This window comes from Crinia signifera, chromosome 1 (assembly GCF_055691185.1).
Source record: "Crinia signifera chromosome 1, ASM5569118v1, whole genome shotgun sequence".
Lineage (NCBI taxonomy): Eukaryota > Metazoa > Chordata > Amphibia > Anura > Myobatrachidae > Crinia > Crinia signifera.
In genome coordinates, this window is record NC_139217.1 from 439,562,110 (window position 1) to 439,587,827 (window position 25,718).

General features: G+C 47.5%; 1 protein-coding gene across 2 annotated transcripts in view; it reads right to left on the minus strand.

The window, feature by feature from the left end:
- The window catches only part of DDX4 (DEAD-box helicase 4), a 143,848-nt gene that overhangs the window by 86,365 nt on the left and 31,765 nt on the right, over nt 1-25,718 (minus strand). Inside the window, exons 5-9 of one of the 2 annotated variants that reach the window (XM_083153576.1) lie at nt 17,658-17,690; nt 17,265-17,297; nt 13,548-13,580; nt 4,491-4,523; nt 3,734-3,766 (exon numbers count right to left, since the gene is read on the minus strand). In XM_083153576.1, the coding sequence (XP_083009702.1) occupies nt 3,734-3,766; nt 4,491-4,523; nt 13,548-13,580; nt 17,265-17,297; nt 17,658-17,690 (165 nt within the window). The remainder of the gene's footprint in view (nt 1-3,733; nt 3,767-4,490; nt 4,524-13,547; nt 13,581-17,264; nt 17,298-17,657; nt 17,691-25,718) is intronic. The other variant, XM_083153586.1, reaches the window with a different exon arrangement.

Consider the following 25,718-nt stretch of genomic DNA (forward strand, 5'->3'; position numbering starts at 1 on the left):
ATAAATTTGTGTGACCAACTCCTCCCCTTCTACTTCCTCTCCCAGGCAGTCAAAGATTGTGCCCGGAAGGAGCAGGAAGATACTCAAACTTCCAAAGAGGTACAAAATAACATTCAATACGTATAGCAGAAAAACCTAGCCCAGGGATCCGAATCCTCCAGGCACTTAACGAAGACTGGGGTCTAAGGGGAGGATAGAGGGGGATGAGCCATGCTACACTTCAATTTCTTAAAGTGCCGACTCCTCCAATGCACCACTCTATCCCCAGCGTAGTGACTTCAGTGTCCCCTTGGATGAAGGAGTAATTACCATATAATTATAAACCCTGACAAGGGAAAACTCCAAGGTTACCTGAGAGGAACCTAGCCATGAACAATAATGGAGAACAGCGCCAAGGCGGGCATCCAGTGAGAACTGTGGAATCGGAAAAAGTATTTACGGTAAGTACAGAAATCCCATTTTCTCCTTCATCCACTAGGTATCACTGGAGTTACACAGGGGACGTCGCAGAGCTCCCATCACGGGCGGGAGAGCGCTGAGAATCCCGCAGGACAGATGCCAAACTTAGAAGCTGGTGCCGCAAAGGTGTCAAAACCTATAAAACCGAACAACGGTTTGGCAACCCGACCACTTAGCAGCTCGGCAGAGCTGTTGGGAGACCCCTCGGGCAGCCGCCCAAGAGGGACCCACTGGTAGTAGGAGGCTTTGAGATTCAGCAATGTACGCCTGACGAATGGTCAGACAGATCCATCTGGCAAGTGTCTGTTTTGAAGCTGGCCACCCCTGACGTACAGGGTCGTAGGTGACAAAATATCCGACTTGTGAAAAGAGGCCGAGCGCGAGACATAGATGCGTCGGGCCCTAACCACATCCAAGGATCTTTCCTCTGGTGAAGCCTCCGAAAAGGCTGGTACCGTCATAGGTTGGTTTACGTGGAACGCAGAGACCAAATTTGGAAGAAAAGCTGGTACGGTGCTCTGCCCTGTACGGATGAAACTGAAGGAAAGGAGAACGACAAGAAAGTGCGGTACTTGTTTCCTAGCATGGCGCCCGTTGGGGCCATCGCATGCCATTAACTTAAGGTATGCGATGGGACCCGATCAGACCCGACGACCCGATTTTAGCCCTTCAAAGACGGTTTCCTGTACAATTAAAAAAATCGGTCGCATCGCATGCCATTATAATGGCATGCGACGCGACCGACACGATTTTGCCATTGGAACCAATGTTAAATTGTACCTGAGACCCGATTTTACATTGGATCCAATGTTAAATGCCCAACAGACCCGATTTTTTATGTTATACACACCTGAATGGTTAATTATGAGGTTAAATGCCCCCACCATTGTTAACGCCACCCCACGATCAAAGCGAGACAGCGAGGGGTGGCAGTACACGTCCTCCAACCTTTTCATACCCCCAATATCCATATCGGCGTGGAGTTGATTTCATATAGTGTGGCGAGCGCAGCGATCCACAGAGTCCCGCGAAGGGCCGCGTAATACGTGTGAAGTAATGCACTGCGCTCGCCAAGCTTCGGACACGGTGGCTCGCTGCGCTAGCCACACTATATAAAATCAACTCCACGCCGACGTGGATAGTGGGGGTATGGAAAGGTCGGAGGACACGTACCGCCGCCGCTCGCCACGCTTCGGGTTGGCGTTGATCGTGGGATGGCATTAACAATTGGGGGGGATGGCATTTGACCCATCAGGGTGGGTATACAATTAAATTTGGGGTCTGGGGGGCATTTAACATTGGACCCAATGTAAAATCAGGTCTCAGGGATTGAATACAATGCCAAAAATCGGGTCGGTCGCATCGCATGCGATCAATTTTTCAGACCCGATGGCATACAATTGAAATCGTGGGCGCCGTGCTAGGAAACTAGTAAGGTAAGTGCTCCCAATTCCGAGACTCTCCTGGACGAAGCCAGAGCCAACAGGAGTACCACCTTCTAAGTATGGTAACAGAGATCCACATCTTCCAAAGGTTCAAATTCCAAGGATTGTAGGTATCGGAGTACCAAGTCTAGGTCCCAGGGCGGCGTAGGTGGATGAAAAGGAGGTTGTAACCTCAGAACTCCCTGGAAGGTTTGTACTTCTTGAATGAAGGCCAACCATTTTTGGAAAAATATGGAGAGGGCCAAGACCTGAACTTTTAAAGAATTCAGTCTTAAGCCGGAATTCAAACTGGCCTGTAGAAACAGGAGAAGTCTGGCCATTTTGAACAGGGTAGTGCAGGGTAGTGGACACTCCACGCCCCTCACACCAAGCCACATAAGATCTCCAAATTCGGAGGCAGTGATTTGAAGTGACTTCCTTTCTGGCCCTCAGCATGGTAGGTCTAACAGCTCTTGGGATACCAGCTCGCCTTAAGATGGACCTTTCAGCAGCCACGCCGTCAAATTAAGCCGTCCTAAATCTGGAAAGAGGAAGGGTCCTCGACTGAGGAGGTCCTCCTGAAGAGGCAGTGGCCACGGTTTGCTGAGCCGTCAAGTTCGTGTACCAAGAGCGACAAGGCCAGTCCAGTGCTATGAGCAGGGCCGTGACTCCCTCCCTCCGTATGCAATGTAGTACCCGAGATATCAATGGGAACGGAGGGAAAAGGTACACAAACTGGAAAGACCAAGGTGCGACCAGCGCGTCTACCCCCACAGCCTGTGGGTCCCGAGTCCGTGCAAAGTACCTGGGAAGCTGGAGTTTTGACGGGATGCCATCAGGTCCACCTGCGGCCGGCCCCAACAATGCACTAGGGTCTGAAATACCTGTGGGTTGAGACACCATTCTCCTTGGTGGACATCCTGCCGACTTAGGAAGTCGGCCTCCCAATTGTCTACGCCCGGTATGAAAACGGATGCCCAGACCTGAGCATGGACCCGAGTCCATGCTCAGATATAGGCGACTGCCGTCGCGTTGTTGGACTGAACTCAGATGGCCCTGTCCTGCAGAAAATGTCCCGGTTGCAGGAGAGCATAGTATACTGCTCTGAGCACCAACACGTTGATGGAGAGCAGTATCTTCTTTTTTGTCCATAATCCCTGGAACTGGTGATCCAAAGTGAAAGCGTCCCAGCTCCGAAGACTGCCATCTGTGGTGAGGAGTGTCCACTCCCAGATTCTGAATTTCCTGCCCTTTCGTAGGTTTTCGGAGTTAAGCCACTACTGGAGAGACAGATGTGCTCGAGTGAGTGTTACCTGCTGCTGGAGATGCAGGTGTGACCCTGACCACTGGTAGAGGAGACACAGCTGGAAAGGCCGTGAGTGGAAGCAACTGTATTGGACGGCTTCGAAAGAAGCTAACATTTTTCCGTGGAGTCTGGTACATGGATGTACAGACACCTGTCAACGTCAAGTGAGGAAACCAGAACAATCCACAATTACTGAGAGAAAAGTTTTGTGATTTTCTAAAGTACTGTATGCCCATTATCACTGGTCTAAGGACAACTATCAAGCAAAACCAGTTAAATCAGGGGTGGCCAAACCGGTCCTTGAGATCTACAAACGGTCCACGTTTTCCAGGTTACCTAGCTGGTGCACAGCTGTAGTCATTACTAACTGTCACATTTTAAAACATGCTGCATTCATTCCTACTATAAGATCCACAGGTTGCCTGGAAAACATGCACCGTTGGTAGATCTTGAGGACAGGTTTGGCCACACCCGAGTTAAATGCATCAAATTGGAGAATGTTTTAACAATCACTTGCACAAACGGTTTAAAAATTTATACTAACCTCTGTTGAAATTGTCTCCATCAGATCGATTCCCTTAAAGAATAAGATAAATGAGATTAAACATCCTGCAAACATATGCATAAAAAAGAGCTTTTAAGGATAACTGGTGTTCACAAAATGAACTAGATGGATGCAGTCCCCATATGTCAAACAGGGTTCTCATAATGGAGTCACTAGTATCGTATCACTCGACCACTCATTTTTGCATAGTAGGTTTAACATATGCTACTGATTAAAACAAATCCTTAAGCCAAGAAAAATGAATATAACCCAATGACTTACAGTTATATAAGATTTAGAGTTTTGCTTGACAGCCAATAACGTAGTTCAGCAACATATGGTTGACATGGTCAAAAGACAGCGCATAAGGTCAACAGTACAAAATGATGACTGGTTGAAAGGTCAATACATTAAGTTATGGAGGGTGTTTCTGCACATTTTTCATCTTTTGCTTGTTTTACCATCCATGTGTACAATGACTAGGAATAGTAGCCCATGCCGAGCATGGTACTCTCTTAAGTGTGGTGAGCAAAGTGAGCCTGGGACTATGTTATGTCTGGTCACATAAAAACCTTGTGTATGTTGTGTCAACCTTTTGACCTTTTTCTACTGTCCATATTTTCCATGTCGACATTTTGACCATCAACCACATGAGGTCAACAGAATGTCTTATTACTGTAGATCTTCTATACTACACCCATTATTCCATACTTACAGCAAATTGTGTCAACAATAAGGAGAAATAAGGAGAACTCACCTCCGTCAAAACTGCCTCCATCAAATTTGTTACCTAAAAAAAAAAAAAAGTGTATATTTAGATAAAAAAAACAGCAAGCTAGGCTTTTTTACTTTCTAGAAAAGTTGTATGCGTATTGGTATGGAAAGATTTGGGAGGGATACAATAAAAGTGTACAAAAAAAATACAAATTAAAATGTTTTTAAAAAATGAATTTAAGTCACTAAAAACACTGGGGATAGACCTCTAATTGGTAGATACAGATTAGGAAATGTCAAATCAATATTACCAACATTTTTTTTTTTATTTTTTTTTTTAAGACAGTCTAAATATTGGATTACACTTTAGCAGGTGCATCTCTTTAGATACTACAGTATCTTAAGAAATGCACCTGGCAAGCTTATCAAATTCCAGAACCAGTCAACTAACCTTCATATACTGTTCCTATAGAATCACATCCCCACTGTAAAGCCACACACATCCACTATTTATCTTGTTCACATTTTCCATCCTTTTGACCAAACTGCTGGGTCACCGTATCATACAGCCCACTTTTGCATTCTAATGCCTATTTCCCTAGAGATTGTAAGCATGCAAGCAGGGCCCTCATACCTTTGACAGTCTGTAAATACCCTGTTTGTTGTATCACTGTCTCCTAATGTACAGCTCAACGGAATATGCTGCGCTATATAAGAAACTTAATAAAAAATAAATGTTTTAAAAAAGGGATTGCTTTAATGAATCACTGTACAGGGCTGTTTGTCTTTTTTTTAGGGCTGTAGATCTTTAAGGACGCAGAAAGAACACTTCTACAAGGAGACATCACATACTGGTCCTTAAAGTAGTCGTTGAATACTACAATATGTTAACTTAACTAATCTAGATGAATGAGGTAAATTAAACTATTGCCTTATACCTATAATAGAGGCAACCCTACCCCCTAATATTAATATATACTTTTGACAACATTGGCGAGTTTGGGACCCTTATATCTGGTCACTCATTGGGGGGCAATTCAAATGTGCTTCGTGCCCGCAGCTGACAATAGTTTCTTGTATTGATGCCCATTAGCAGTCAAATGTTTTTCCTCGCAGTCTCTGAAGGTTAGAGAGTAATGGTGTTAAGTCTGAAGTTTCAGTACTTGTTTCCTAGCACGGCGCCCGTCATATATGTGATCGCATACCTTAACTTAAGGTATGCGATGGATGCTACCGACGCGATTTCATAGCTATTTTTAGCCTTTTCCCCGACAATTAAAAAAATCGCGTCCATCGCATGCCTTTAGTTAAGGCATGCAATGCGACCGATGCGATGGACGCGATTTTACATAGGGAACAATGTTAAATGGGCCAATGGACCCGATTTTTCATTGTATACCCACCCTTATGGGTATTTGACATGGTGTTGATCGCGGGGTCGCGTTAACAATGGGGGGCATTTGACCCATCAGGGTTGGGAAACAATAAAAATTGGGGTCTGGGGGCCATTTAACATTGGGGCCAATGTAAAATAGAATCTCAGGGACCATTTCATATTGATTCCAATGTAAAAATCACGTCGATCACATCACATACGATTTGGTTGCATGCGATGACGCAATTTTTTTGGTCCCGATGGATACAATCTTGATCGCAGGCGCCGTGCTAGGAAACAAGTACCGAAGTTTCAGTATTGAAAGCGCCCAAACTGATTTGATGCCCAACCAACTCCTTTAGATGGGTTAACCCACATTGTGCAACAAAGCCCGGAGCGGACAGGCAAGTTAACTACTGTGTGTTTATTAGACAAAATTGAAAAGTTAATAAATGCCCAGCAGGTGACACTAACAAATGAATCTGCCACACTATATTTAAACATGTTCGACTATGTCCTTTATCTATGACTATTTGTGCAGTTTTTCAGAGTCACACCTAGTTTGAAGTAATTAAAGCTGCCATTTGCGAGCAGATTGCAGCCTTAAGGCCCATACACTAGAAGATTATCTTTACAATCTGGCTGGTTGGAATGAAAATCTGGAAATTTCTGGTTAATTACAATCAACCGTTTGCGCCCAAATGCTGGAAAATGGGCAAAAGCAGTCATCTGCATAAATAGATTTAACCAATTTGTCTGTAGGACCAAATTTTGTCTGTTTTCCAGGTTTAGGAGCAAATGGTCAATTGTCATTTTGCTCCGAAAAATTCCAGATTTTCATTCCAACCAGCCAGATTGAAAAGATAATATTGTAGTGTGCATGGGCCTTCACTGTTAGGACCACAGCCTGTGCAGCAGATGCACACTACAAAACCAACCTGTTTCCAGGAGCTTACAGCAACCGGACTCTTAAGGGCCCCTTACACTTGTGATATTTTTTTAGATTTGACCCAATTTATCTGACAAAGGGGCAGATGTATTAAGCCTTAACAAGAGATAAATGCCAGGGTGATAACAAGAGATAAACGTCCAGCCAATCACCTGCCAACTGCCATGTTACAGGCTGTGTTTGAAAGAAGTCAGTAAGGAGCTGATTGGCTGGACGTTTATCTCTCCTTATCACACTTGCATTTATCTCTTGTTAAGGCTTAATACATCTGCCCCAAAATTTGATGTGCCTGAGGTGTAGGACGAAATGCACAATCCCGTGCGCATTGGGTATTACCAAGAGATTGATCCTCATGCACATAGGATAAATCTCGAGTCAATCAGGTCCAACTTGTTGAACAATAATGTAGGGTACACACCACGACGACCCGCTCACGATGCACATCGTGAGCGGGTCTCGCCAGTGTCTCGTCCGACCCGCTCACGGTGACGCGCGGGGGGGCACGACCCGCTCACGATGTGCACAGTGAGCGGGTCCGATCCGATGGCGACCCGCACCCGGCTGTATGGTCGTTCTTCAGATCCTACCTGCAGCAGGTAGGATCTGAATAACGACCGACCCGCGGGGCCGCGCATCGGACCGGGATCGGACCAGAACTGGGGAAAAAAGGGCCCAATCTACCTACAATCTACATCCAATTGGTTGGAATTGGATCTAGATTGAGGGGATCCGGCCCTAGTCGTCCTGGTGTGTACCCAGCATAAGTTGGACAAGTGTAAGGGGGCCTTTAGCCACTCCTGAATTTATTTATCAAGCTTAAGTGTGAAGCGTGGAAGACTTATTCCAATTAACATGTCATTTTGTTACAATGTCACATATTTACATTAAAGCACTTTATAAAGGGATTTTTGTAAGAACTTACCGTTCGAATCCCTTTCTCTGATATGGTCCTGGTGACACAGCTCAACACTGGGATGTAGGAGGGTCCGAAGGAGCCAGGCACCTATCCTAAAGCTTTAGAGGGTAGGCTCCTCCCCTACTGCATCCCGGACTCTTCAGTTCAATCTTTCAAAGCCACTGGAATACATTAACTCAGTACAAACGCCTGCACATATTATATGCACATTTTATAACAGTAACTGTTAACTTTTAACCATTTTAACATGATCATGAAACTTCTGGCATACTTACTGAGCGTAAGGGAGGGATCGCTGTGTCACCAGGACCATATCAGAGAAAGGGATTCGAACGGTAAGTTCTTACAAAAATCCCTTTTTCTCTTTCAATGGTCCTGGTGACACAGCTCAACACTGGGACGTTCCAGAGCCGGTCCTTTGGGTGGGTACGCTCAGGTCTGCAGCTCTCAGCACTGCTCGCCCGAATGATGCGTCCTCCGACACGAACTCGTGGAATCTATAGAATTTGGCAAAGGTATGAACAGATGACCAAGTGGCAGCCCTGCAAACCTGCTCAGCTGTTGCCCCATGTCGAACCGCCCAAGAGGTGGCAACTGACCTGGTGGTATGCGCATTTATTCTGGCCGGTACCGGTCTACCCACTTTGGTGTATGCAAAGGCTATCACAGACCGCAACCACCTAGCAATAGTCTGCTTAGATGCAGGCCAACCAATTTTGTGTACGTCATACAGTACCAATAAAGTATCAGTCTTTCTGACACTCTTTACTCTGTCCACATAGATGCGTAAAGCACGCACAACATCCAAACTCTTCAACTTGTCCCTTTTCTTAGAACCCTCAGGGGGTTGAAACACAGGTAGAACTATCTCCTGATTTAAATGGAAGGCAGAAACTACCTTCGGTAAAAACTGAGGCACTGTTCTCAGAACTGCCCTGTCATCATGAAAAATTAGGAAGGGAGATTTGCATGACAAAGCTCCCAACTCTGACACCCTTTTAGCAGATGCCACTGCCAACAAGAACACTAGCTTCCATGTGAGAAACTTAAGGTCCGCCGACCTTAAAGGCTCAAAGGATGCCTTCTGAAGGCATTCCAAAACCAGTGACAGATCTCAAGGTGCTACTGGTTGCTTGTATGGAGGTTTCAACCTGGATACTCCTTGTAAAAAGGTTTGAATTTCCGGCAAAATGGCTATCCTTTTCTGGAAATAGATGGACAAGGCCGAAATCTGCACCTTCAATGACTGAAGGCTTAGGCCCGATGAAAAACCATCTGTTAAGAATTCCATCATTCTTGATAGCTTAAAATGAGATGTGTGAGCCTTTCTTCTCTCACACCATCGAATGTAAGTCTTCCAGACTCTATAATAATTTGCCGAAGATACAGCTTTTCTGGCTTTTATCATAGTCTGTACTACTGCCTCAGAAAACCCTTTCCTTTTCAAAATGGCGGTTTCAATAGCCAGGCCGTCAAAATCAATCGATCGGAATCCAGGTGATTGAATGGGCCTAGTCTTAGAAGGTCTGGCCTCAGAGGTAGACGCCATGAGTCCACAGACAACCTCTGAAGCCTCGAGTACCAGGACCTCCTTGCCTCCGCTAGTGGATCCCTCGTTCTGGCATAGAACCTGGGCACCTGATGGTTGAACCTGGATGCCATCAGGTCCACATCCGGAGTTCCCCACATCAAAGTGATCTGGTGAAACACCTGAGGGTGTAAGCTCCATTCCCCTTCCTTGAGCTCCTCCCTGCTCAGGAAGTCGGCTTCTATATTCTCTATTCCTGGAATGAATATAGCCGATACAGCTGGAACATTCTGTTCCGCCCATAAGAAGATTATGGACACCTCCCACATGGCCAATTTGCTGCGTGTACCTCCCTGGTGATTCAGATACGCCACAGCTGTGGCATTGTCGGTCTGAATCCTCAAAGGGAGGTTCAGTAACCTGTCTCCCGCCAAGGAAATCACTTTCCAGACAGCTCTCAGCTCCAAGATGTTGATTGGTAACACTGATTCCACTGCCGTCCACAGGCCCTGCAGCCTGAGATCCAGGACTACTGCCCCCAGCCCCTGAGACTGGCGTCGGTAGTTACTACCAACCAGTCCCAGGTCTGTAATGACCGACCCCACTGAAGGGAATCTACTTCTGTCCACCATTTCAAGGAGTCTCGAGTGTCCGAAGACAGCACTATCATCTCCGACTTTATGGTCATAGTGTTTCCTGACCAGGCTGACAAAATGTTCCATTGGAACACCCGAGAGTGGAACCTGGCAAATTGAAGCGTCTCGAATGACGCCACCATTTTCCCCAGGAGCTTGAGGCACCTCCATACTGAAATGCTCTGAGCCCTGAGAATCTCCTGGACTAAGGTGACCAGATTCCTGGCCTTTACCTCCGGGAGAAATACCCGATGGAGATGGGTATCCAGTATGACTCCCAAGAATTGGAGCCTCTGTGATGGTACCAACTGAGATTTTTGTAAATTTAAAATCCAGCCGTGAGCCTGCAAAAAACTGATGGCCTCTGCCAAGTGACTCTGAAGCATGGCTGCTGACTCTGCTTTGAACAGGAGATCGTCCAAATAGGGTATTACTGTGATTCCCCTGAGCCTCAGCACCGCCGCCATCATTGACATTATCTTTGTGAATACCCTTGGCGCGGTTGCTAGCCCAAAGGGTAACGCCCGGAATTGTAAATGCAGGTCTCCTATAGCAAACCTCAACAAGGTCTGATGCTCCGGGTGTATAGGGACGTGCAGATATGCGTCCTGGACATCCATGGACGCCAAAAATTCTCCCTGGTCCAGACTCAGGAGTACTGACCGTAGGGACTCCATTTTGAAATGGTCTACCCATAAATGAACATTTAGGGACTTCAAATTTAGTATTGGCCTAAAAGACCCGTCTGGTTTGGGCACCAGAAATAGAGTGGAGTAAAAGCCTTTCTTCCACTCTGCCCTGGGAACCGGGGTAACCACCCCTTTCTCCAAAAGGGAGTGAGCTGCTCTCACAACAGCTGTACGAAGCAGCGCCTCCTTTGGTAAGGATGTGGGAATGAACCTTTTCGGAGGCAGACCTCTGAAAGGGATTTTGTAGCCCTGGGTTATAATATCTAACACCCAGGCATCCTGGTCTAGAGAAGCCCATGCGTCCCTGAAGTGTGTGAGACGCCCCCCCACCTTTATCACTGCCGGGCAACACCCCTGACAGTCATGCGGAGGGTTTATCCTCTCCTTTGGAGGCAGGCTTCTTGTTAAAGGAACCAAACTTGGACTTATGTGTCTTGCCCCTAGAGGACTGAAACTTTCCCCTGAAAGACTGTCCTCGAAAGGACGCACCACCTCTAGGGGAGGGCCGAAAGGACGGCCTAAAAGCAGAGAACCTGGAGGTCTGCTTAGCCGAGGGAGCCGGCAGAAATGTACTTTTGCCGCCCGTGGCCTGTTTAATAATTTCCTCTAGTTCTGTTCCAAATAGTAACTTTCCCTTGAAAGCTAAAGTTTCTAGGGCCTTTTTGGACTCATTGTCCGCTTCCCAGGCCTTAAGCCAGAGCACTCTCCTGGCATTAATAGAGACTGTGGATACTCTGGTCGCCATTTTAAGAGCTTCCTCCTCTGCTTCCACCACATACTCTGCAGCTGCCTTCATTTTCTCTGCCAGCTGCAATGCACCAGGGTCTGCCTGCAGCATGGTGCATAATTCACCAACCCATTCAATCATGGCCTTAGAGACCCAGGCTGAAGCAATAAGGGGGCGTAGAGTGAATCCCACCCCTTCAAAAATAGCCTTGAGGTTACCCTCCAGCTTTTTATCCACAGAATCTTTAAAAGCTGCACCGCCCTGTACTGGCAATACAGTAGCCTTGGACAAACGTGCCACTGAAGCGTCCACAACTGGCACCTTTTCCCAGAGCTCCGCATGAGACTCTGGCATGGGGTACAGACAAAGGAATCTCTTAGGCATCTGTAGCCTCTTATCAGGAGTTTTCCAAGCCCCTTCCAACAATTCCTGTAACCCCTCATCTGAAGGAAAAGTGACAGCCTCCTTCCGCTGTCGCTTAAAAATACCTTTTACAGGAGTCTTATCCTCCACAGACAGTTTTAAAGCTTGTTTCACAGCTACAATAAGATCCTCTATACCAGCAGAAGAGGTCTCTTCAAAATCATCACCCTGATCCCAGGGGATGTCAGTATACGCTCCCTCCTCCTCATCTGCCAAAGAAGGCATAGCATAAGACCTTTTAGGGGTCCCTGCAACGTCATCCATTTTGTCTAGTATTTCACTAAACCTATTGATCCCCTTAGCAGTATCCTGCATCACCTGAATAAGAGCAGGATCTGCCTGGGTAAGAGGCAAGGAGCCAGAAGACTGCTGAGATGATGGCATAGGTCTCTGTGATTCTACCAACACATAACTCTGCCTGTCCAGAAGCTGCACCAAAGCGTTCACTGACCTGCCTAGGGCACTGGCCCACGCGGGTTCAATCTGCTCTGCACTATGGGCTTCACTCCCCATTAGTCTCAACAGCAGCGCAAGTAATACATAAGCCCCCCTTGGCCATCTGCTCAGGGACAAATTTCTGTGTGCATACATTGCACGCGCTCAGTGCAATAAGGGCTCCCTCCCCCAAAACCACAGCCTGATGCTCAGACATGATGCAAGTGAAAATATATTTATATATATAAATATACAGTGCAAACAATGTACCAGCGTTTATACAGAGTCAATGCACCCAATCACTTAGCTGTCTGTTGGTTTCAGATGCGGGGAAACGATGCCCAGGAAATCCAAATCACTCTGCCAGGATCAGTAAGCCAGCTCAGCTCCGCTGCAAGCGTTCTGAAAGGCGCCAAACACAGAGTGAGGGAAGAGACCAAAAGTCCCTGCTGCTGCGGGGTCCGTGACCTTTTGGCGCCAACCACCCCCAGTCAGCCGCTCCCTAGGTAGGATTTCCTAGTTCCAGTGTCTCCCCCTCGACTGGGGACCACTTGGAACATGCCTGTCACAACGCTGCTGTCCTCTCATATAGGAGCTCAGCGTGTAAGCTCCGCATAAAATGGCCGCCACCATCACAGAGCGCCTGTCCCCCATGATCCCCACCTAAACGTGGAGCCGGTTTCAGGGTACTCCGGAGCCCAGGCAGCTTCTCAACAGAAGCTGTAAGCGCTGCACAGGGAGGCCAGACAGCGTCTCCCTTGTGCACAGTGAGCTGACAGGACGCGCTTCTGTCAGCTCCTGCTGCGCTAGCAGTGTGAGGATTCACTATGAGAATCCTCACACTGTGCCTACCTAGCTAGGGTGAAAGTTAATAAAAAAATAAAAATTCCCTAACTACTCAAATTCTTCGGCTGCTCCTGCAGCCCTTTAGAATAGCACCCACTCCAGTGGGCACCTAACACGAACTGAAGAGTCCGGGATGCAGTAGGGGAGGAGCCTACCCTCTAAAGCTTTAGGATAGGTGCCTGGCTCCTTCGGACCCTCCTACATCCCAGTGTTGAGCTGTGTCACCAGGACCATTGAAAGAGAAATAGGAAGTACAAACGCTCCTTTGTCAAAACTGCCCCCCCTTTAGATCTATTCCCTTAAATAAATGCAAACAAAACAAGGAAAAATTAACCTAGGCTTTTCTTTAAACATGTGCAAATAAGTAGGGAATTTGGTGGAGTCAATTGATCTTTATTGTGGGTAGATACAGGATAGGAAATCTCAAATCAGCATGTTTACAATACATACAAATCACAAACAATTTTCAACTAGATTCACAGCAGGTCCATTTTTTGGACACTATTAGTAATCCCACATTAAACTTAGCTTCCAACTTCCAGCAAATTATTTTATATTAGTAATGATTCTAACTCACCTCTATCAAAACCACCCCTATCAGATCTGTTTCCTTTAAAAAACAGAAATGGGTGATAATTAAAAAAAAAAGTAACATACAAAATGTATTGATTTTATATTCTTGGGGATTAATAGACTGGGATTGATCTACACTCAAGTACATACAGGATAGTCAGAGCCAGATTAAGGTCTAAATGGGCCTGGAGCTGAAAATGATCAAGGGCCTATTATGCGCAATAATGTGGGGGGCGTGACCAGTGTTCTGGTTGGGTGGTCTGCTCATGGGTGTGTCTTTATTTGTGTAAATGCTTTCAACTAATTATATATGCCTGGAAAAGGCAGGGGGCTGGCATAAGAAAAATGCATGGAGATATATTGGCAGCTGCCCTCCAAAGGTACACCCGCAGGATGCCGATGTCCTCAGATACTTGAGGGGTGAGGCGGCACTCCAGTCATAAAAAAAATACTGAAAGCCGAAACTTGGTAGACAACATTTCAGCACCTTTTATGTGGTCACCTAAAGTTACCACACCGTATACCCCTTATACAAATCATGTAACACAATAGTAACCCCCTTATACTGTACTTGCCTCTTACATATTATGACATATGTAATGAGCCAAAATTCACACCGATTGAGCCAAAATTCACACTATGGCAAACAGATTGAGTCAAAATTCACGTTATGCCACACAGATTAAGGCAAAATTCACATTTTGCCATATGGATTGAGCCAAAATGCACACTATACTAGGCATGTCCAAACAGTGGCCCTCCTGCTGTTGTGAAACTACACGTCCCAGCATGCTTTGACATAGTTTTAGCATTCCCTAATAGCAAAACTGTGGAAATGCATGGTGGGACTTGTAGTTTCACAACAGCTGGAGGGCCATAGTTTGGACATGCCTGCACTATACCTAACAGATTGAGCAAAAATGCACAATATGCTCCATAAACAGGGGCATTTGGCGCGCATTAAAAATTGACACCATAATGCCCATTACATGTTAAGCCACACACCATAATGTCCATTAGGTATTATGCCAAACACCATAATGCCTATTAAAAATGATGCTACATAAGTGTTGCTTACCTACATGTTCATTGCCAGGGGTTCGATGCTCATTGCCAGGGGTTCCATGCTCGTTGCCATGTGGGATTACATGCTCATTGCCAAGGGGGAATACATGCTTGCGGTAACTGGGGGACAGCCACCGCGGGGCAGAAATGACAGCCATTGACAGCAGGGCCAGATTAAAGCAGGGGCAAAAGGGGTCAGTACCCATGGGCCCCCTCTAGCTCGGGGCCCCCTGTGGTTGTCATGTATTTTTAACAAAAACATTATTATTATTTTTTTTAGCTAAAGGTTTTGTGCATGGGAGTGGGGTAGTGCTGCAGCTTCACCTATCTGCCAATGTGACATTGATTAATGGTGCTGAGCATCGGGAGCCAAGGCACACTGACTGCACAAGTGTGCAGTGCATTACTGGGAGTTGACTAAGTCCCATGACACTTTGCACAAGAAGGCAGAGGCTGAGAGGTTTATGCGGAGCTCTGATTGGTGGAGCTCATTACATGCTTCTCAGGCCTATGGAGGACAGCAGCAGCCTAGTCATGGGAGGGTTTTTAATCAGAGGCACTGACACTGTGAGGTCTCCTACAGTCCTACAGAGTAAGCAGTTACCCATTGACCAAGTTTATACTGTCTTTACTCTGTGTTTTGACAGTATAATATTCTCTCATGCAATTTGTGGCCAGTAATGACAAGTGCAAGGGGTTCCCCCTGTCTAAAGTGCCCCGGGCCCCCCGAAGGCTTAATCTGGCACTGATTGACAGCCGGGCAGAGAGCAGGGGGCTACCCGGCTGTATTCAGAGCACTGCATGTCCCGGCTATTTGAAATAATACCCCTTTCACACCAGAAAATGCAGGGACTTACTCGGGAATATGATCCCAGGATCATGCAAGGACATTCTCAGACTGGCCCCTTTTACACCAGCCTAATCCCTGCATTTTCTGGTGTGAGGGGGAGAGAAAACCACCGCCGCCCCCTTTAAACAAACAGCTATATCTTCGGAACCAACTGACCCATTTAAATGTAGGCTTCGAATGATTTTGGTCCCGTGAAACTGGGCCGTTTGGTTCCAGAGAATTCTGACCTCAAACAACATGAACAGCCATGAAATTACATTTTAGAAATGAAAAAAAAAAAATTTGGTTTACCCACAATATCTCTAGAACCAATGAACCCATATGGACCAGGTATCAGATTGAAGGCCCAGCGATTTGAGTTCAACTGAGATCAACCTCGAGCTTCTGTAATGCCGGAGTGGGAACTGACAGCCGTTGGAACCGGGTGGAGGTCGGAATTAGCGGGTCCCATGTTATCCTATGGGGACAACGTTCCAGGTTTGCATGGCGGTATCTCTGGTTCCCGGGAGGCTAGCGACACGGGGCTGGGCTAGTTAGAAAGCCCTGACCCTCAGCTACAAAATGTGGGCCTGGAGCTGTAGCTCCATCAGGCCCATTGTTAATCCGGCCCTGAGGATAGTCTCATCAGAATGTTTAGAGTAACTACATTCTACAAAATATTTGCCACCAGAGGAAAAGTTTAGATGACATTTTAGCAGGACATTTTCTGTGGCCACTATTAGTAACCCTACAATTAACAAGTCACCTCCCAGCACTCTATCGGATGCTATTTACAAATATATTCACAATATTTAACAGTTGCAGACTTCAACTTGCACCTGTGATGATGCAACAAGATAACCTCATAAATGTACCAACCATATACAGAATGTTTTAAAAGATCCCTTTGCTGTAATACAATAAGACAAGTCTTATGTAACATTGAATAAACGTAAAATAATTAAAAAATAAAAATCTCTTTAATAAGAAACACATCCTATGTATATCAATGACATCATATACACATCTAATTATAACTAAACTCTAATATATAAAAGATGGACCCCAAAAAAATTTCTTAAAATATTCTGGCAATGTCAGAATGTGTAGGAAGCTCTTTTCACATCAATATAATCATGTTTTCCTCTTTATACACGATTTCCCATGATCACTATCTCTGGCTATAATCAATGAAAAGTCCACTGTGAGCACAAGTGATTTGTTACATCTCCAGTGTTGGATATGGGATCTGCATATATTACCTCTCCTGGAACAGAAATTAACGTGCCACTGCCGTTTGGCAGTCCTTGGCAGGTGGCGTGTGCAGCTAATGGAACAGCTGCCCACCAAATGTACACCAGAGAGGCGGTGGTGTGTGCGATCTTAGCTATGTATTCGCTGTTAGCGACAGGCAGCCCGCAAGCAAGAGGAGTCCCAACGGTTATCCAATTGCTCCTCAGGAAAGTGCTGATGGTAATGGCAAGATGCAGAATATCTCCAGACCGTAATATTCTGAGGTTTCACAAATAATGGTGCAATAATAGGGGGTCCTGTAAATGACTGACACGTTTCGCTCTAGCATGGAGCTCAGAATAGATTTTTTATATTAGATTTTAATTATGTGTACGACATCATATTGATATACCTAGGATGCGTATTATATTATTTCTTAAAGAAATTCATTTTAATACTTATTTACATTTATTCAATATTACATCAGTCTTGTCTTATTGTATTAGAGTGCAGAGATTTTAAAAACCTTCTGTAACCACAATTGACCAAACTTCAATCTTACAGCAAATTCTATGACAAACAATGCAAACTTACCTCTATCAAAACCGCCCCCATCAGATCTGTTTCCTGAACGCAGAAAGAAAAGAAAATTTTCAAACGCTCACTCAAATCATATAATTTAAAGTTAACAAAATTGTTCTATAAAAAGGTGTGGGCAAATTGCTGGGAAGATGTTTAGGTGGAAACATCTCCAAGTTGTAAACATTTGCGAATGTCAATTTTTTCTGTGGATCCAGTCATAAAAACTTGTTAAACTCAAGTCAGCATGTATAGAATGCATAGTTTAATACATTGTAATAATATATGAAGTTTGTAATTAACTTCAGCATTTAAAATTCTTCAGAATCTATTAAACTCACAACCTATACTTTACTCTTATAGCAAAATTTACATAATACAGGTACCTCTTGAATCTTAAAACCTCACCTCTGTTGAATCTGCCTCCATCAGATCTATTCCCTTAAAAAAAAAAAAAAAAAAACAAGATAAATTATACCTGATGTCATTCTACCTTCTCTGGAATATAAACAGTGTGTTGATCGCTACCGAGTACAAACCAGATAATATTTATTTATTAACAGTTTCTTATATAGCGCAGCATATTCCGTTGCGCTTTACAAAGGGGACAGTGATGCAACAAAACAGGGTATTTACAGACAGTCAAAATGTAGGAGGACCCTGCTCGCAAGCTTACAATCTATAATAAATTATTAATCTATATCTGCAGAGCAGATACTATAACCAAAGCATGTTTAACAGGATACAAATAATGGACTTCAGTAAAACACCACTTCTCACCACAAAAACCCATTAAAACCACAACTCACATAATCTTACAATTGTGTCAAATTGCGTATCACTGAAACATACCTGGAAACTGCCTGCATCAGATCTATTACCTTTAATTTAGGGGCAAATAATGTGATTTTGTACTTACCGATAAATCCTTTTCTCCGATTCCACAGGTGGCACTGGAGATCACAGCGGGGAACAGAGGGCGACCATTAGGAGCATGGGCACTTCCTGAGTGTGGCCAGCTCCTCCCCTCTACAGCCAGTCTGAAGACTTGTGCCCAGATGGAGCTAGAAAAAAACACTATTCCGAGAGGACAAACGTGTATCCCAACATTCAGACCAAAGCCAGAAAGGAGAAGAGAAATTTAAGTAACAGAGAACCACACAAAAAACAAACAGTCCAAGTAAAACAAACAGACTTAACATGGGCAGGTGGCGAAAACAGAAAAAAGCAACCTGCAGAGCAGCGCCAGGAAGAGCTTCCAGTGCCACCCGTGGAATCTGAGAAAAATAAATATTGGTAAGTACAAAATCCCATTTTCTCCTTGATCCACCAGGTGGCACTGGAAATCACAGTGAGGACATCCCAGAGCTCCCATCCTGGGCGGGACAGCTCTGAGACGCACCCCCCAACAACCAAACTGAAAAGCGTGGGCCGCAAAGGTTTCAAAAGGATAGAACCGGATAAAGGTACAATGTCCTGTCCACATAGCAGCTCGACAAAGCTGCTGGATAGAAACTCTGCGGGCAGTCGCCCAGGAGGAACCCACCAAACGAGTCGAGTGGGCAGAGATGGACAGCGGAGGCGGCTGTGATGCTGCCACATAAGCCTGACGAATAGTGAGCCGCAACCATCTCGCCAAGGACTGCAACACCAGCCAACCAGGCTTGGCGGAGTAGTAAAGGAGAAAGAGTATCCGATTTCCACAAGGAGGCAGTCCTGGAAACGTAGATCCTCAAGGCGCGGACGACATCTAGGGAACAGGAATCTGGGAAATTGTCTGTAAAAGCAGGCACAACAATAGGCTGATTGATGTGAAAGGAGGAAACCACCTTAGGAAGGAAGCGTTGGTCCGCAATTCCGCCCTATCCTGGTGAAAAATTAAGAATGGAGGTCGACAGAACAGTGCACTCAATTCCGAAACCCGTCTAGCCGAAGCAAGGGCCACGAGAAGCACAGATTTCCAGGTGAGGTATTTGAGGTCCACAGAGTCCAAGGGTTCGAACAGTGGAGATTGCAGAAACGATAGGACCAAATCCAAGTCCTGCGGTGCCGTGGGAGGCCGGAAAGGCGTCTAAAGCCGCAAAACTCCCTGCAAGAAGGCTGCACTTGAGGTAAGAGGGCCAGTTTCTTCTTAAAGAAGATTGAGAGAGCCGACACCTAAAACTTGAGGGAGCCCAGGTGTAAGCCTGCCGGGAGCCCCGCCTGTAGAAAGAGAAGTGGACAAGCCAGCTCTTCAAGATGGCCCTTTCAGTAGCCAGTTAAATGCAGACGACCTAAGTCCAGGTGGAGGAAAGGGCCTTGAGAAAGAATATAGTCTCTTAAAGTCGTCCACTCCCACCAGGTCTCGCATCCTTGCGCAGTAGAGAGGCAGTTGGTGATTGAGGTGAGAAGCCATCAGATCTGAGGGCAGTCCCAACGGTGGATCAGAGCCTGAAAGACCTGCGGATGGAGGTGCCATTCCCCCTGATGGACCTTGTGGTGACTGAGATAGTCCGCCTCCCAATTCTCCACTCCCTTGATGAAGACCGGAGATGGACTGTAGGTGGGTCTCAGCCCAAAGGAGAATAGGACTTAACTCTCATGGCGGCCCTGCTGTGCGTGCCGCCCTGCTTTGTTGACGTACGCCAAAGCTATGGCGTTGACGGATTGTACTCTTACGGAATGACAAAGTAGATCTGACGCGTCCAGTAAGGCATTGTAAATTCACGAAGTTCCAGGATACGTAGGCACTTTTACTGTGTCGACCAAAGACCCTGGAATTGGTTGTCCTGGGTGACCGCTCCCCAACTCGAGAGACTGGCGTCCGTTGTTAGAAGCGTCCAGGACCAAATCCCAAATCTCTTCCCTTGCAGAAGATTCGGAGTGTGGAGCCACCAAGCCAAGGAGGCCCTGGCCTGAGGAGACAGGCGGTTCCTGTGGTTGATGGTGAGATGCAACCCCGACCACTGGTACAGCATGCATAACTGAAAAGGCCTGGACCTGAACATACCGTACTGCACCGCCTCGAAGGTAGCCACCATCTTCCCCAGAAGACAGGTGCAGCGGTGAACAGATACTCGCCGCTGGCGAAGGACCGCTCGAACCAGGAGCTGAAGGGACTGCGCCTTGTCCAGCGGAAGGAACACCCACAGCTGGACTGTGTCCAGGATCATCCCTAGAAACAAAAAGGCATTGAGAAGGCAGAAGCTGAGATTACTGCAGGTTGAGCAACCAACCGTGTCGAAGCAATAGCTGTTGCGTCCGTTGAAGATTGGAAAGGAAGCAATCCGTGAAAGATGCCTTGAGTAAGAGGTCGTCAAAGTAAGGGACCACCAAAATGCCTTGGGACTGCAATACCTGCATCATGACAGCCATGACCTTTGTGAAGATCCTGGGTGCCGAGGACAGGCCGAACGGTAACGCTTGAAACAGGTAATGGCGGTCCTGGATAGCAAACCGCAGAAAAGCTTGGTGGGCCGGCCATATGTGAACGTGGAGGTAGGCATCCTTGATATCTAACGACACCAAGAACTCATCCGCTTCCAGGCCCGCAATAACAGATTGTAAGGATTCCATTTTCAACTTCACAACCCCCATAGGAACGGGTTCAGGTCCTTTAACTTGAGGATTGGTCGAGAGGAGCCGTCCGGCTTTGGAACGAGAAAAAGAGCGGAATAAAACCCTAGACCCCGCTGGTCCAAGAGTACCGAAAACACTACTCCCATAGCCAACAACTTTTGCACCGTGGCCTGGTCTAGCGAAGCTGCAAAACCGGTTGTGAAGAACTGTGAAGGCGGCAGACTTTGGAAATACAGCCTGCAGCCGGAAACAATGAGATTATGGACCCAGCGATCCTGTGGGGACTGGAACCAGACCTCCCTGAACAGGCGCAGACGTGCTCCCACTTTGAGCTCCCCCAAATGAGAGGACAGGGCGTCATGCTAAACGCTTGAGGGAAGATTTTGCTTCCTGGGTGGAGAGGGAGGCCCCTCTACCACGTCCTTTCCCCCACTGCCAGAGGAAGCATCTGACTTGGGGCGACCACGAAAGCGCTGCTGGGGGCAAAAAGAGCGGAAGGAAGGCCCCTGAGCCAGCCGTCTAGGCGGGGGAGGGGGCGTCGCCAAAAGGAGGAAAGTAGACTTTCCACCCTTGGCTTGGGAGATAATTTTGTCCAATTCTGGACCAAAAAGGAACTCTCCCTGGAAAAGAAGGGCATCCACGGCCCGTTTAGACTCAGCATCTGCCAGCCACTGCCGCAACCAGAGTGCTCTGCATGCGGAGATGGATAAGGCAGAGATGCGGTAGGAAATCCTTCAAACGTCAGTAGACGCTTCAGTGACATAGGCCAAGGCCTCTTGGATGTGGTCGGCTATAGTGGCCAGCTCATTCAACTCCACGGTACTTAGTGAGCTCCTTGGAGAGTTGGGATGCCCATATCTCCATGGCTTTGGTAACCCAACAGCTTACCTGCCCCGGACGTTGAAGAACTCCGGTAGCAGAGAATATAGTTTTCAGGGTGGTCAAGCTTCTTGTCAGAAGTGTCCTTTACAGAGGAGGCTCCTGGGATGGGAAGCACGGTCTTCTTTGGGAGACAGACAAGTCCACTTAAGGAGGCTTCTCACATGCCTTTCTGCTGTCTGCAGGAAAAGGGTATGTTGTTAGGAACCTCTGCGAGACCTGGAACCCCTTATCAGGGTGAAGCCAGGCCTCCATGAGAATGTGTTCCAAATCCTCTGACACCAGGAAGGATGCAGTCTGTTTAAGGCGTTTGCCAAACAGTTGGGGGCGTTCCTGGGGTAGATCAGAGTCCGTTATGTCGAAGGTAGACTTGACCATAACAATGAGGTCATCTAACCCCTGAGGAATAGGTTTAGAGACCTGTTGCGCCGCCACCTCAGGGTCATGTTACTCACCCTCCTCTAGAGGGGGTATGTCCTCAATTGAACCCGGCATGTCAATGTTCGCCAAGGTACGTTTGGGAGCGATGACAGTCTGAGGGGCCCGGGTTGAAGGGCAGGTGGTGGCAGGGCCAAGGTAATGGGAGCTCCTGGGACCAGAGCCCTGGTAAGAGACTCCGCTGCTGAGGTGAGCTCAGCCTGTTGCCTCCTCGCAGCCTCCCTATCCCTCTGAGAGGCAGACAACTGAGAGGAGAGGTTAGAGATCACGGTACTCTTTACCTAGCACGGCGCCCATCGCGACCATCGAATGCACTAAAAATCGGGTGCGATGCGATGCCCGCGATTTCACATAGGGACCAATGTTAAAAATGAGATTGGACCCGATTTTAGTGTTCAATGCCTCAATGCGTGGCGACGCGGACACCTGTGAAGCCCGCGAAGGGACGCGTTTACCTGTGAAGGTATCCGCGTATGCTCGCCACGCTTCGGGCCTCGGTGGCTCGCTGCGCTCGCCACACTATTCTATTCTCAACTCCACGCCGACGTGGATAGTGGGGCATGAAAAGGTCGGAGGACTCGTACCGCCGCCGCTCGCCACGCTTCGGGTTGACGTTGATCGTGGGGTGGCGTTAACAATTGTGGGGGCCATTTCAGAGTTAAAGGGCACTATTAGGGCTCTGTGGCCCATTTAACATTGTTTCCTATGGCCAAATCGCGGGCATTGAGGCATTTAACAGTAAAATCGCGGTCAATCACCGTTTTAACATTGTTCCCTATGGGAAAATCGCGGGCATCGCGTCGCACCCGTTTTTAATGTACCCGCGATTTACCCGCGATTTTTTACCCCCGACTAGGTAAAGAGTACCAAGATCACCTCTGAGAGCTGGGACGCTTAAACAAGGACGTCCTGCTGGGGAGGTAGAACAGGTGGCTGGGAGCAGCTATCACATATGACAGCATCCTCCGCCTGAGGTCAACTTGCTGTGACACCTCTTACACCAGGCATTCCCAACCATGGTCCTCAAGGCACACCAACAGTGCAGGTTTTAGTGATATCCAGGCTTCAGCACAGATGGTTTAATCAGAATCCCTCACATACTAATTAAGTCACCTATGCTCAAGCCTGGATATCTACAAAACCTGCACTGTTGGTGTACCTTGAGGACCGTGGTTGGGAATGCCTGTCTTACATACTATCTTATGAGGCTTTGTTGAACCTCCTGCCATGATAGGACAGAGTGTTATCAGCCTGCGCATCTGGCTGGGGCACCCCGACCACTTCGTCAGGATATCCAGCTGGAATGTCCTTGAGTGAAATCTGGCATACTGTATGGCCTCCAAGGAGGCCACTATCTTGCCCATCAGCTTCAAGCAGAGGTGAACCGACACCTGTGGGCCCGCCAACACCTCTACCACCAGTTGCTAAATTGCAGCCACCTTCTCCAGTGGATGGAATACCTTCTGTTCTGCTGTGTCCAGGATCATGCCCAGGAACAGCATTCTATGACTTGGGACCAGGGATGATTTCTTCAGGTTCAAAATCCACCCGTGGTCCGAGAGGATCCTCCTGGTCAGCTGATAAGCACTGCAACAGGCTCCTGCCGACCCTGCCTTGATCAGCAGGTCGTCGAGGTACGGGATGACATTCACCCGATGCTGCCGTAGAAGGGACATCATCTCCGCCATGATCTTCGTGAAGGCGCGGAGCCGTGGACAGGCCGAAGGGCAACGCCTGGAACTGATGTCCCCTTCCCAGCGCAAACCTCAGAAACATTTGGTGTGGGGGCCAAATGGGGACTTGTAGATAGGCGTCCTTGACGTCTATGGAAGCCAGGAACTCCCATGGCTCGAGACTGGCGATGACCGAATGGAGGGACTCCATTCTCAATTTGAACAGCCGCAGGTACGGGTTCAAATCCTTCAGGTTCAGAATGGGCCTCACTGACCCATCTGGCTTGGGCACCAGGAAGAGGTTCGAGTAGTAACCCTGCCCTGGAACCGGCAGGATTACCCTGGACTGGAGCAGTCCCTGGATTGCCCCTTGTAGGAGAATCCGGTCCTCCGCTGCTGTGGGGAAGGCCGACTTGAAGAACCTTCTGGGAGGCGGTCTGTCAAACTCCAGCCTGTAGCCCTGCGAAATAAGAGTCCTGGTCCAGGAATCTAGGCACGAGGCATCCCACACCTGGCTGAAGTATGACAGACGACCCTCCACCTCGAGAGGATCCTGTGGTGGGGAGATCCTGTCATGCTGACGGCTTGGAGGCCGCATGGTCCTGTGTGCCAGAGGGGTTAGGTTTCCTGAACTTACCCCGTCCACCTCTGTTGGCATTGGACGCACCTCTGGCCCTGGAGCGGAACTGAGTCCCACAAAAGGACTGCTGGGTAGGCAAGGTAAATGGACGTTTTGGCACAGGAGGGGCTGATGGAAGAAAAGTGCACTTACCAGCCGTAGCCTTGGAGATCCACTCATCCAGCTCACTCCCAAAAAGCCTCTCCCGAGAAGGGGATACTCTCCACACTGCGTTTGGAGTCCACGTCTGCCACCCACTGTCGCAGCCACAGGGCCCTTTGGGCTGAGACCGCCATTGCAGAGTTGCGGGCATTTATGGCGCCCAATTCCTTCTGGGCCTCGCATAGGACCATTGCCGTGTCCTGAATGTGACGCAGATTTTCACCTATCTGCGCCACCGACATGTCCCCCAGCAAACCTTCGCGGATCTGGGTGGACCACGTGTGAATGGCTCTAGCCATCCAACAACTGTCCAGTACGGGACGTTGAGAGGCCCCACTATCCGTATAAATCGACTTGAGTCGTCTCCAGTCAGCCCCGTCCTTAAGGGTGGAAACACCCGGGACCGGTAGTAACACCTTTTTAGAAAGGCGTGAAACGGAGGAGTCCACAACGGGAGGCTCCTCCCACAATATTCTACCTGCAGGTTCAAAAGGGTACGCATTTGCGAACCTCTTTGTGAGCTGGAACGTCTTCTCAGGGTTTTTCCAGGCGTTTTTGAAAACACCCTCTAGTACCGCCTGCTCTGGGAAACACACAGACTGCTTTTTCTGTGTCATAAAGAAAGAGTCACCCTCAGAAATAATCTCAAGATAAGAGCTATCCCCGACTCAGTGGCCCCACCAGAAATCAAGGATTATGTGTCCAATCTGTTTCAGAAGCTACTACCTTCAGCGACTAGACAGGACTTTATTATTGACCGAGTTCACTGCTTACTAAAACCCCGTAGCGGCTATACATTGGCATTCCCGAGAGATGTTCTTCTTTAAGTGCATTTCTTCCATATTAAGGAGGAACTCCTCAAGGTGGCTAGGAACGCAGAAGCCTCCGATACCTTAGGACATGGGTCCTCAAACTGCGGCCCTCCAGATGTTGTGAAACTACAAATCCCAGCATGCCTTGCCACAGTTTTAACACTCCCTTATAGCAAAACTGTGGCAACGCATGCTGGGATTTGTAGTTTCATAACATCTGGAGGGCCGCAGTTTGAGGACCCATGCCTTAGGAGGTCTACAGATTTATCCTGACCTCTCCCAGTTCACTCTGGAAAAGAGACGCTCCTTCCATCCAATCACCACAGCT